A 14,323-nucleotide genomic window follows, 5' to 3' on the forward strand; every position below is an offset into this window, starting at 1 on the left:
TAAACTTGTGAAATAAAGAACGTAAATGTGTATAATAAAGCATATTTGTCGTAAAAAATATTACGGCCTACGGGTCACGTGAGAACAAAATGGCGAATGACAATCCTGATTTGTTCAAAACGCACATTCCAAAGGATTAATTTACCAAATTCGCAGCTAGAATGTGACTGAAAAACTGCATTACAATTTTAAAGGAACCGATACAGATACATTTTGATATATTACGGCTTAGATATGAATTCGTATCGAGATATTTGGTATGTTAAAATATTGCACGAGTTTCCACACTTGGACTTCTCTTTCCAAGAGACAAACTCTACTTTTGAACCAGAAAACAGAAGTTATCAAGAGGTAAAAACGGCCACTGTCAATTATCATTTGTTTAAATTATGTGATTTGTTTTTCTATTTACAGCGATTCGTATACTAAACATATTACTTTCAGTTTGAAATGCCACATCAGTTTCTATAATAGCATACTTGCCAACTTCCAACATGTGAAAATCTGGTCATGACCAGATTTGGAAAGTAAAAAATCTGGTCATAGCGCGTCACGACATTCACGACATATTTACCATGCATTTCATAGGTATAAACAATAGAAATATGTGTTAAAAACTTATGTGTAATGCTTACTTGCAAAGAAGCATTTTAACTAACAGTTGCTGATTTTGAATTTTGCAAAGTGATCTGACACAGAAAATGGTAGGTTGTGTTCAGCTAAAAAAAACGCAAAAAGAGTTTCTGCTACATTAACCTTGCTTTTGAACTCTGTAAATGATGGCATGAAAGTTGTAAGTGACTTGGAAGAGTTATGTGTATTAAAAAGCATCCTATACATGAATTAGCGTTTTTGAATGTTTAGTCAGATCATTTTGGGCACAAAATCCAATATTCAAATGTGCGTTATATAGAACACAAAAGCCTCGTTTTGTACTCGATTACTTTGTTTTACTTATGGGAATTCATTTTCCCAGATATGTTGATAGGTACAAAAATATCGTTTTCTTTTTGTTGGTTTTGATTCCGCTGGCCCCGATGAAGACCTTTTTTTATTGGAAGCCATCACACTTAATGATTTAAACCTTCGCTTAGTCAAAACAACTCACGATAATAATTACACATAATGTGTCTGTTATAGCCATCGGCATTGTTTACGTGTTACGTAAATCCAAGCTCTCAGCTTGGGTTCATAACTGGAAGTCAAACGCGCAACGTAATTTACGAACCAAATCCGGAAATCGGGAGATTTTCGGGTTGTTCGACAAAAATCGGGTGAAAAGCATGACCCGCCGGGTCATAAAAAATAATCGGGTGAATGGTTGAAAAATCGGGTGTGACCCGACGAAATCGGGTCAGTTGGCAAGTATGTAATAGAATCATTGATAATGCTAATAGTTTGTTTATGGTTAATATACAGGAGCAATGATGTATGTGTCAATCACACGTGCCTGTATTAATATTTTGTAATGAGCTCTACGATTGTTTGTTTTTAACTCAACAGTCCTTAATTTTATGGGGAGCAGCCCCAGTGGCCTTTATTCTGGTGATTCTGTTTCTGGCTTCCTGTTGTCTGTGTGTGCAGTGTGTGAAGAAGAAGCCTCAGAAGGCACAACGAACCACATGTATCCGAATATTAGTGGCAATCTTCATAATTTTTTCCATGTAAGTCTGACAGATTATAAAATTTACAAAATTCCTTTGTGTATACATTACACATTACTGGATACATGTAATGTTAAATGTAAGTTATGGATTAACTAAAGGTATAACCTCAATAAGATCCAAATACATATTGACTGTCAGATAGTAGATGGGGACAAAATGTTTAAATCATTTGTTGATTTGATTACAGAGGTGGAGTAGCTGTGGGATTTTTTGGCAATGAGCAAGTTGGTAAAGGAGCAAAGGAGTTCTTCAATTCCTTGGATGACGCAAACCAAACTCTGGGAGAAATCTCAGTTACAGTAAGTTTATATAGATCTATTTTGGCATAATATACGTTTATTGCATGAATGTTTTACAGATCACCTGAAGATTCATTTCAACAAGAAGAATCATATTTAATTATGATAATTAATTAAACCGAAGGATTCAGTTTGTTTTTTCTTAGAGTTTTAAATCTACCGAGACAAATCAATTCACAATAAGCAACCAAACTAATGATGTTTGGTTCAAAGTAAAGAGGAATTGTTTTACAAACATCATTATGTAAATTTCCTCTTTTCTCATCATTGAATTCTTATTGATTTAAAACAGTTTTATGGTATACGAGAATGAATAATCCCCACTGAGATCAACAAGCAATAATTCTTGTTGGAAAATGTATAACATTCTCTATGGAGTTAAATAAGATAAAAAGTATCGCAAATATGACAGGGACTAGAAATTTTTTATGACCTGTAATGTGACTTTTCAGAACAAATCAGATTACATTTTCTATATAATTATTATTTAGAATATTTTATGGTTTTTAAGATATTTGATGTCATTATATATAGTACATGCGACTAAGTGTTGTTTGAGAACCTTTAAATACCAGGTATAAACACTAAACCAATTTCTTCGAATATGTAAAAAAAACTTTTCTTTGTGTGCCTGAAAGTTTCACAGTTTTTAAAGGAGTCTCATAATCACAAACTTTTCAAGCTGTAGGTAAACCAGTTTGTTAATGTCTCTTGCATTTAAAAAAAATCTTAAAAATATGATTGGTTGTGAAAATTAGTTGTCAGGAACCAATTTATTACTAGTTAATTGGGAAATAAAGAAGTCATTATGAATCAGTAATGGTAGGAAGGTAAATGTTGTATGTATTACTGTCTGACTGTGAGTTTTCTGGCTTTCTATTGTAGCTAGATACACTCGATGATGTGGTCGATGAATTCAATGGACCAGCTGGGGTGCAGGCTTTGAAAGAGTTGCTCAGCAAATTAGGTAATCAAACAGCCAATCAAACTCTCTCCCCCTTCCTAAACCAGATAGAAGATCATGCCAAGAAAACAAAGAATGAGATAGACAGTGTCAAGTCCAACTTGCCGAGTCTTCTCCTGCAGAAGTTTTCCAAACAGGCGGTGGATGTCGAGTTTATCAGGTAACACCGGCAGCTCATTGAGTATACACATTTTTTATTGTATGCAAAGTTTAAGAAATTAAGAATGAGTCTACATTTCAAATGAAAAGATTTTGTTGGATGAGTCTTAAAATGAATCTATTTTGTGAATCAGATTGTCTGATTGTTCTAGTTTATACTGGGTACTTTAAACAACTGTGTTGTTCATGTAATGATATGATATTATTCATCATGATCAGTTATGAAATATCAATGACTGCACTAATATAATAATATTGTAAAAATGTACTCAGATTTAACGTAATTTGATGAATATGCAAATGTAAATGATTTTTAATTAAGATTTACCAGTAAGGAGGATAATTAATGCAGAGGGTATCAATTTCGATTTCTAAATTATCTTTACTTGATAAATATTATATAATTCCTATGAATGTTTTCCTAAATAAATAGTAATAAGATAGAACCAGAATTCTTATGAATAGGAAAAAGATACCTACATTCTTATGTTTACCTTAATATACTTACCGGTAAATGAGAATTTTCTAAAGGTCAAACTAATCAGTTGTCCAGTTTGATAGATGTTGGTGAAGGCAAGCTACCGTATTTCGAACTGCTATGTGGGAGTGGGAAGTTTGATAAATGTCATTTAGGGTTTTTACGGACTGTTGTATGGGGGATGGGTAGTTATATACCTAATACCCTATATACCATAGGGTATTAGGTATCATGTAGATGATACTGATTATTACAGACTGCTATAGGGAGGAAAGATAAGTTATAAAGACATCAGTGAGGTTATTACAGACTGTTGTATCAAGTGAATAGTTTGATATGCATCATAAAAGCTATTGTATTGAGGGTGGGTAGGTAGGTAAATGAGACATCAGCGAGGCTATAAAAGACTAACGTATTAGGTGACATCCTTGTTGTTTTGTAGATGGACAGTCACTATAGTGTTGCTGTGCTTCTCTCTCTTCATCCTCCTGACGACCAGCCTTGGTTGTTACAAGAAATCACGATGTCTTATAATGACGTAAGTAACTTTTTATAGAACAGCTCATCGTAAAGGCATATTGAGTGTTTGCTTGGTAAAATGATCATGATGATACTGTCACAATCAATATTAGGTTATTATTGCTTTGGTTATTTATATTGCTTGAATTTCCATTTTTAGAAGAATGATATGAAATAGGATTCCTCTTAACTAAATGCATGTTGGCATTAAAGCAGAGAGTAACATTACTTAGGGGAGCAGAAAATATATGCTTTTATGTCTCACCAGTGATATAGATTTTAATATGAGTGTGGATCACATGTGCTGGCTTGTATTCATTGTTTATGATTTAATCAAAATCTTTTATACTACTATCATTATCTTTGGGGTTTTTTTGGTCATCTACGGTAGAAAAGAATAATTTTTTTGTTATCAGTTAGCCGATAATTAAATGATATCACCAACAATTTCCCCTTTTCACGTCTTTTTTCCATAGTTTAGAGAATTTGTGAACATGTCTTATGTAGAGCCCCCACATGATTTTACTGTTGGTTACTGTCTTTCTAATTGATCTATTTTATGACCATCTTTTTTGGATTTTTTTTTTAGATTGTAAAAAAATTGTAGAGAAAAGCACTATTTAATTTAATATTAAAAACTCAAGGTGTTTGAATGAATAAAGAAGATGGGTGAACAAGGCGTGTAAAATGCCCATATGAGGAATGATTAGATACCTCAAAATTAAAATATCACTAAATCTGATAATTTTTTCAATAATAATCAAAAACAGTGTATATTTAACGTAACATCGGTTTGTAACCCTTAAGTATTTTAAATACATGTAAAAGGTTAATTTAAACTGGCGTATGCATGTCAAAACCTCCAAATAGTGTCATTTTTATAACTTCAATGCCTTTTCTTTCATAGAGTGGGTCTGAGCTCCATATTTTTGTCATGGTCTAAATGCGGTTCAATGGAATTTAAACCGATTTCCATCAACAAAAATGTGGAGAGATGACCCACTATACTTTTAAAATGTCATTTTGTAGCCCAACAATTGAACGTTTTATTAAAATAATACAAGTCCGTAAATTTGTGGCCAATGTCTCATATAGCATTTAAACAACACACTTTGTTGTGAATGAAATTGTTCAGTGGTTAGAGCACCAGACATTAGGTAAATTTATAGAACTGGGGTTTTTAGGTTGTGGGTTCAATGCCACCAAAATTTAAGGACTTGTTTTATTCTTCTTATCGTTTTTTTGAAATATTTCAAAGTGAACATAATAAAAAATTACCCTTTTGTAAACTTGTATTATAACATTTCAAAATATTTAATTGAAAAAATGTTGAATTTGAAATTGTATTTTACGACTAAACCAAATGGGCAGTTGCACCATCTTATTCCCCCATCTTCTTTGAAAAAATCTTGCTGATGACTATAACCTTTCTTCAAGTTAGACCTTGATAAACTGTAAATGCTCAAACCATAAAGCTCATCCTTTATTTATTCATTAAGAATATTTTTAATGTCATTATATTACTTTATTTAAAGATCTGTCATCCTGGGCTTCTTTGGACTGTTACTTGTGTGGGCCGGAAGTGGAGCCTATCTGGGGATCTCAGTGGTCAGTATAAGTATAGACAGTATAAGGAGTAGGCATAAGTCAATATGAATAAAAGACAGTAAATGTATACTGTAATCAGCTGCAGGAGTAGACTGTATAATGGTAGACAGTATAATGAGTAAACATAAGTCAATATGAGTGAAAGACAGTAAAAGTAAACTGTAGTCAGTAGAGGGAGTAGACTAGTCAGTATAAGGAGTAGACAGTATAAGGGTAGACAATATTAGGGAAAGACAGTAAAAGTATACTATAGTCAGTATAAGGAGTAGACAGTAGAATTATACTATAGTCAGTATAAGGATTAGACAGTATAAGGGTAGACAGTAGGCAGTGTAATGAGTAGACATAAGTCAATATTAGTGAAAGACAGTAAAAGTATACTGTAGTCAGAATAAGGAGTAGACAGTATAAGGGATAAACCATAGTCAGTTTTTAGGGTTGTCAGTTTTCATTATAAGTAAAAGACAGTAGACAGTATAAGGTAAAGACAGAAGTCATTTAAAGGGGGAGACAATATAAATAATAGACAAAGGACAGTATAATGGTAAGGGGTCAAAAAATTGTCATTATAAAGAAAAGACAGTAATAGGTAGAAGATATAGACAGTGTTTAGTACAATGTGAAGACAGTAGTCAGTTTATGGCAGGGAAAAGACAGTGGTCAGTATAAGGATAGACAGTAGTGAGTACATATATAAGGAGTAGACAGTACCCAGTATAAGGAGTAGACAGTACCCAGTATAAGGAGTAGACAGTACCCACTATAAGGAGTAGACAGTACCCACTATAAGGAGTAGACAGTATCCAGTATAAGGAGTAGACAGTACCCAGTATAAGGAGTAGATAGTACCCAATATAAGGAGTAGACAGTACCCACTATAAGGAGTAGACAGTATCCAGTATAAGGAGTAGACAGTACCCAGTATAAGGAGTAGACAGTACCCACTATAAGGAGTAGACAGTACCCACTATAAGGAGTAGACAGTACCCAGTATAAGAGTAGAGAAAGACAGGAGGTAATATAAGAGGTAAACAGAACCCAGTAGTGGCCAGTATGAAGGGAAGACAGTTTCAATATAAGTGGCAGACAGTAGCCACTATAAGAAGTAGACAATAGTCAGTATGAAGGGAAGACAGTAGTCAGTTTAAGTGGCAGACAGTAGCTACTATAAGGAGTAGACAGTAGTCAGTACAAAGGGTAGGCTGTATTACAGTAGAGGGGATATATAGCATTTGCGTAAGAGGAATATAAAGTGAACTGTATAAGAGACAGAAATAAGTCATCATAAGGGTAGGCTATGAGACATTCAAGGGATAGACAATTGTTTCTATATTTAACTTTTTTACAATCAGGTAGTCAATATCCATGTTTTCTATCAGAATCCCAAGAGTTTTAACATGCATGTTTCAATAATTTGAAATTTTCTCAGATGGATTCTGATTGATATAAATAAATGTGAAAATCTTACATCATAAATAGATTTATTCATAGCATAACTTGAATTTATTTCTTAAACAATGTTATTTTCAATTCTAAACTTCTTTTTTCTATAATAATTTTAACAATGGTATCTGTATTTATTGAGGAAATAACTTCAGAGTAAAGGCTTAGGTTAACTATGGACAAACTGCAAGCACTTATCTAAACAATTAGAATTGTTTCATAAAAGTGAATGCTAATGACACAGATTACTGGTTTCATGAACTAGTTTTGTACTGCCATTTTCTCACAGGGAATGTCTGACTTGTGCTTTGACCCAGACACTTTTGTGGAGTCCCTGGGAGAAGATGAAGCCCAGAAAGGTGAGAATTCTGATAAAACCAGGCACTGATTTCATGTCATTGAAGTTTAAGCTGTGTTTGATACTGTACGTGAATTGATCTTAGACATGAACTTTGTGTTTTGTACCAAACAAGGATTGAGAAATGATATATGATTTCTTTCGTTTGAGGGACGAATTAGACAGAAATCAATTTCTACTTGGTATAATAATGAATTAATTATCCGGATATATAAGGTTTTCATTCGAATACCTGTTTGTGTCACCTGGTTCTTAAGAACCGGTTTATTAGCAAGGCTATATAAAGAATTACTCAGGTGTTAAATACCAGTTTAGGACGACACGTACAGCGGAAAGTTTAAATTTTCAGAATTGTTTTATTAAAATCAATAAATCATGTGATCCAACTTTATGCCATAATTATGTGTGTGTACATTTAATATGCCAAATATTAAATAGCTGCAGCGTGTCGTTGCTAATTCCACACAATGTGTTGTTATTTACTAGTATCATAGTATTCAGCTTTCATTTGGAAGGTAATGAATGGATTTAAAGGAGAAGAGGATTAGCTTTTGTAACCACTGTTATATAGGTCAGGATGTCATAACCTTTTCATTATATATCTATTTTGTTCTTAAGATGTGATCAAGGAATATTCTCAGTGTCAGGTCGGCAAAGGAATTCCTCCCATGTTTAAAAAGGTAAGCAATTATCACTCATGTGTATTTAGATTTCATATATATTACTGTGCATTTAATCCAGAAGATCTTCTCCAATAAAATCAGCTGCTGTAAATGACCTATCCTAAATGAGCAAAAAGGTTAAGATTTATGGAGCAGGTCCATATCTGAATGTGTCTTCTTGCCCTTTCTCTGACCTAATGTGTATGACTGATGCATTTTGCAACATACTTTACGATATTTAATTCATGAATATACATGTACTATCTTTATGATTTCTATCAGGATATTCAAGATGCTGTCTATGAAGTGTCAAAGGCTAACTCAACACTTGATAAATTCCTCAATGAAAGCATCAAGTTCATCCGCGTGGAACAGGTCTGTAGAATTTTCTACTATTCTATAAAACATAAACCGAGGTGGACCTTTTTTTTCATTGGTTACTGTGTTTTGTAGATGAGCAAGCCTATACTCTACATGAGGCTACATGTGGACTATACCTTTGGGAATGTGACTTCTCTTGGCGAGTTGCTGGACTGCCGCACTCTTCATAAGGATTACACAAAGGCAGTGGAAGGGGTCTGTGAGACTGCATTGTAAGGACATATAGATATATGCCATAATGATGATTAGATTGTGTTCATTAAGTATCTGGTAGTTTATAGCTTATGATTGGCTTTATTGATGTTGTAGAGTTGGAGTGGCCCTCCTGCTTCTGATGTTGCCCTTCGCTGGGCTCTGTATGATTATCGTACAGTGTTTGCTGCCTAGAGTGTGGTACCTGACAGGGCTCAAGTAAGCTGCTTCTGTTGGTTCCGCTTAATTTGACCTGTTAAAAGAGAACACAAGTATAATGTAGGAGGATGTTTTTCAGGAGAGGTTACCGTCCAGTGGATGATTCTGACCCCTTCTGTCACCGCCCCCCTCCCTATAACGGTTATGGCACCATGGAGGCTGAGAGGAGGGGTGGGGCCCGAGAGAGCTGCACACTGGAGTACTACCGCGATCTTCGCAGGTAAGCTGACATAAGATAGGTCAAGGTAGATTTATGAAAAATGGCTCACAAGTATGGATGCCAGTACATGACTGAATTCTAGTGATTAGCTGTATCTGGTTAATGTCTTCCATTTCTCTGATTTGTAGGAGTGCTGATGAACTTCGATCTGAGGAGAGGGTTCCCATGAATGACTCCCCACCCCCTGCGGTAAGTAACCATGGAAATTTACAAGAGATGTATTGGTTGAGGTAGTTTGTTCTGGTTTTAAAATGGTGGAGGGGATTTTTTATGTTAAAGTTCTAATGCTATGTTCTTTTTCACTGACATTGAAAATTTTGTTCAAATAGGGCATATATTACAGTGTAAGTAATGAAAGATAAGTGTATGTGTACATTAAATTGTACATTGAAAATAAATAGAGTGCTGTTGATTTGTTGTGTATTAACAGTAAGTTTTGGAGTTAAGAGTAAAAGTACTGTCTTGTCTAGTGTTGCATTGGGTCTAACTGGGGACTTTGAGAGAGAACTACAGTGTCTGTAAAACAACAAATCGAATCGTGTCAAGAAAATGTCTGCTGTAACAAGTTTTAAAAGTAGATGTCTGGAGTTTGACTCCAGTGCCTGCTGACTCCAGTAAACAAGTGCTAGACTGAGTGGGATCTAATTATCTAACATGTCTGCTGATGATGTGGCTAATTCATTGCATGAAACAGTGACTTTTCTAAACAGAACATTATCAGATGATTTCTGTTGGGGATCAATAGAAAATATTCATAATGTCTTGAAATATGATTGATAATAAGAAGAGGAAGGATAGAGGGGGAGTTTGCATGTTTAACCAACTTTCTCAGAGTATGGTTCTTTTGAACATTTTTTTTGTTTTACAGTATCACCCAGGAGGGTTTCCACGGCGATATGAGATTGAGTAGCCCACTATAGACCTCTACCCAAGTTACGCACTGTTGAGTGATTATTCCATATATCTTTGTATTGAAATATTTTGCTGTAACTAATGAAATCACAATTTTTAGAATACTCAAATGATATGTTTTGATGGTTGTCGTGCCAGCTTTTGAATGTACTGGTACTCAGTTATGATGGCCTTAGTGGACAATGACTCCAATCCTTTAAAAATTGCAACTCTTAGAGAAAATTAGAATTTCTAGTACAAATGTGAATATTTTTATTTTGACAAATTTCAAAACCTAAGCTTGGCAGAATTTGTAAAATCAGTATTAGTATTTTCTGAAGCACTGCATGTTAGAGATGTGAAGCTTGGTGATTTCTCGAATGACATGAGTGAATTCCTTCACTGTTGTCAAGTTTTATATTTTTAGCTTGTATTGATAAATTTTATAAAACAATACAGTTTGAATACACGCTAGTGCAGCTGCACCTAAATGTACTCATTTTTTTGTCTCCTCTACAATTTGTTTAATGGCCATACAGAGTCCAGTGTTGATTTATTTACTGGTTGACCAGTGATGATTAATAGCATTGTTAATTAATTTTTACCAAAACATTGATATAAGTCTATGCAAAAAAAAAGAAACATAATATAAAGTGTTGTGTTGAAATTAATGGATGAGTCCATGGCATGTAAAAATTGGTTGTAAAATATTTTAGTTCTAATTTTTGATAAGATTTAGTTTAAATTTTCCTGAAATGCTTGCTTAAAAGAGCTTCATATATGAAGGGTTGTTTCTATTGTTAATTTTGATATTTATTAACTGTATAACAGGGTCAGTTTGAATAATGAAAACAGCAGAAGTAAGTGCGGATTGCTGTTAGAGGAGCCGCAATTTTCATGTCGAATTTTTTTGTAAAATTGTAATTACCTACTATAATAATGTTTATAAACTATTTCGTGGCGTTGAAGCAAAAGTTAATGTACATTATTCTGTGGGCAGTGTGTATGAATTCATACCAATAAGTATGGCTGTGTGTTATCAAACTAGATTTTTATTGCATTGAGCTTTTAATAGATTAAAATATGGGAATGTGGTGAATGTTTTGTAATAAGCAACATTCTGGTGTGTGAGTTTTGATGTCTTGCACGCTGAAATCAGTGTTTGGAGAAACAGATTCAGGTGCAGCTTCAAAGTAAGTTTATAGTTTCTAGAATATTTTGTTGTTGCTTTTTAATGCCCTGCCAATGCAGTGGATGTTGACTTATAGTCTATTTCCCTTATTATTATGTAAACATGTTGTTTAGTTTTGGTTTGAATATTGTTTAAGATTATGATTGTAATTTTTTGCTCATTTCATTTACCGGTACATGCAATATATATAATGACATTGTTTACCTGATCAAGCTTTATTCGAACCACAGTGCTGAAGTCAGAGAATTCCTCACTATAAGTGTCTCTTGTATGTACTTGAATTCCAGTACCCCAGATTATTGTAATGATATTTTTGTATTGTCACTGAGATTTAAGATATGTTAACCAATCATAGCCTTTGGCCGTCACGTCAGGAACAGCGCCATTGGTCACTCTGTGTCAGGGACAGCGCCATTGGTCGAATCTGAACTAGCACCATCGATGTCTAAAACAGCACCCTCTGTGTTGAAATTTTCTCTTGGAATTTTCTCTCAGGATAATGAATCTCAGAATTATTACATATTTTGCTTACAGTTTTTAATGAACTTCACAGTAATGTCAAAGGTTGTGATTCAGAACTGATGCTTCTTTACTGTCTCTATACATCATAATTTGTACACAAAGCCAAGCTTTTGATATTCTGGATTTTATTTCTAATTTCTATCAGTGGGGACATCTGTATCAATAATGTGCAATGCATTTTTTTGCATAATAGAAAACAAATATGTTAAATAGTCAAATAATTGTCATGTATTGGGTAATTTCAATGCAGTCTTCAAATACTCTTATCTGCAGTTGAAAAAAATGATTGCATTTTATATTCTTATCATAATTTTTCTTTTCCTGACACTGATTTTTGTAACGAAGTTTTCCTGCAAAGTGTCTTGTTTTGGGAGGTTATCATATTAATTACTGTCGAGCAGCCTTCTTCATCATCGCCATCATTTCCTGTACACTCACCAAGCTGTACAGCTTATTTAGCACTGATCACTTTGATGTTGTAGAGTACAAAATACTTGCATTGACAATGGCAAGGTTCGACCTGAACTAAAAACAACGAAATTGTACCTGATCCTAAAGCATACCCGTTGGTCATTGGGTTAAAGATTCATTACTAATCTTTATTTTTATATAACAGGACTTTGATTTGACAAGTTCCATATGAAAAAAAAATTTTTGTTTTGTGTCTTTGTAAGCATCAAATCCACTTTCCTCTTTGTCGGTCTAACATACAAGTACCATGTTTTCTAACCAAAACAAGTTAAAACAGCAGGGTACGCATGTACATGTAGTAGTTAAAATTAGAATTTGTGATACAAGGAAATTGAGACACAACTCTCCCCAAATTCAATACTGTAGATTCTTATTTAAATGTGAGGAATTTTTGCGTAAAATTGCGAGAAGCAACCCTCGCAGATTTTAAAATCTTGCTTTTATTTTTTAGACAGTTTTGAACTATAGGAAATGTTAACAAACTATTGGTGATCGAGATTTTATATTCTTGCAATTTGACACAAAAAGCGGAATCGCGAAATTATGTACTAATATGTACCAATAGCGTAAAATAAGGAATTTAAAGTATGTTAATGGAGACATGTTAGGAAAAGAAAATACATCATAAATGATGACAGTTCTTGCTTTGGTGAAGTTTGTCTAGTCAGTCGGTGAAGACAGACATTTTGACTTTCCAACTCTATCCATTTGTTGCTTAGGAAAGTTCGATTTTGAAGCTTTGTTTCCTTTTTCATTACCTTACAGTATTCCAGAATACTTGAGTGGTGTTTTTGGTTAGTGAAATTGTACATGTAGATAGAAATGATGTTTTCTTGTTGATGAAAGCAGATTGACATTCTGAGAAAAGAATGAATCAAGATAGCTAAATATTGAGATGGAGAAAATGTGGAATCTTTGTCAAAACATACTCTACATGTATTTTCACTGTTCTCTTGAAAAAATTATGTTTGTTATAATATATTATTGTCACATGTTCTGTGATTTTGTAAATAGAAAATTTTTGATCATATTTTATACTTTTTATTTCAAAAAATACATTGTGAAATAAAATAAAATGATTCTTAAAATCTTTATGATAAGGCCTCTACATGTAGATGTTTTGCTAACAATTCAATGTAATTAAGTGAAAATTGTTATTTTTAAGGTTTTTAATTACTAACAGATATTTAAAAGATTGTCAGTTATGAACAATGTATAGTCAAAGGTTGTCTTCCATCGGATTTTTCTGTGTCTTAATTGAGAGCCATGGTTGTGATGCAGAAGGCATCAGTAAATTTTACTGTTCACAAGTTTTCTTTTATACTTGCATCACTGATTCACAATGCCTGGTGAGTAAAATGATGGATTGTATTGTATCCTTGAAAAAAAAACTAATACATGTTATTATTAATGCTGAAGTACTAAACAATAAAGTATTTTAAACACAAGATTGTATTTGAATATTTGACTTGTTGCAGTAAACCATCCTGAAGTTCAAACAATAAAAACCTTTTCAAGAAACATATGGACTAGGATGAATTATGTGTAACCAAGGGTAACCAGACTCCCCAAGTGACACACCTCAGTGGTGTTTAGGAACCATTTAGGCCAAAATAAAATTATTGTTTGTCTGGAACTGCCTTCCACCTCATTGAAGTACCCCCACTAATAAAATTTTATCAGCAAAAAATCAAGAATTTCTTTTTCCTTTGTACAATGTTTACATAGTTAAAAGTCCATTCAGGTTTTTATTTCTTAATTGCCAATTTTTATTTTGTTGAACTTCCAGTTAAAATTTAAAAAAAAAAAAAAGGTCTGGAAACTCCCAGGCGGCAATTCCAAACATTTTAAAAAAGGATGGCCTTGCATGTAATATATGTATATTGGTTATCTTTATACATGTATTATCCTCATAGTTTTATTACGCTTGTGTATCTTCACTTCAAACTCGGCAGTAAATTTCAATGCAAGAAAAGATAAATATTCCCTGTAAATTTCTTCAATTATTTGTATAGACTTGCATGTATTTAAACTGTATTTTGATATTTAATTTGAGATGATTAGTAGTAAATGTTAAA

At 33.4% G+C, this 14,323-nt stretch overlaps 1 protein-coding gene across 1 annotated transcript; it reads left to right on the forward strand.

The window, feature by feature from the left end:
• The first annotated feature begins 57 nt into the window (after nucleotides 1-57).
• LOC128164736 (protein tweety homolog 1-like) lies at nucleotides 58-13,693 on the forward strand. Its single transcript, XM_052828729.1, has 14 exons — nucleotides 58-351; nucleotides 1,504-1,664; nucleotides 1,855-1,966; nucleotides 2,852-3,090; nucleotides 4,010-4,105; nucleotides 5,622-5,694; nucleotides 7,427-7,496; nucleotides 8,114-8,175; nucleotides 8,440-8,532; nucleotides 8,611-8,750; nucleotides 8,848-8,949; nucleotides 9,029-9,169; nucleotides 9,298-9,358; nucleotides 10,038-13,693. Exons 1-14 carry the CDS (start codon nucleotides 235-237, stop codon nucleotides 10,077-10,079), a joined length of 1,509 nt encoding a protein of 502 aa, XP_052684689.1. The 5' UTR covers nucleotides 58-234; the 3' UTR covers nucleotides 10,080-13,693.
• Nucleotides 13,694-14,323: the final 630 nt, after the last annotated feature.

The sequence above is a fragment of the Crassostrea angulata genome, chromosome 10 (genome assembly GCF_025612915.1).
Source record: "Crassostrea angulata isolate pt1a10 chromosome 10, ASM2561291v2, whole genome shotgun sequence".
Classification (NCBI taxonomy): Eukaryota; Metazoa; Mollusca; class Bivalvia; order Ostreida; family Ostreidae; genus Magallana; species Magallana angulata.

Excerpts from the sequence above, each read along its gene's own strand:
- LOC128164736 (XM_052828729.1), top strand. The coding sequence starts at position 235 with ATGAATTCGTATCGAGATATTTGGTATGTTAAAATATTGCACGAGTTT. Across the intron at positions 4,106-5,621 it reads TCACGATGTCTTATAATGAC|ATCTGTCATCCTGGGCTTCT; the intron begins GTAAGTAACTTT and ends CTTTATTTAAAG. Across the intron at positions 8,176-8,439 it reads TTCCTCCCATGTTTAAAAAG|GATATTCAAGATGCTGTCTA; the intron begins GTAAGCAATTAT and ends GATTTCTATCAG.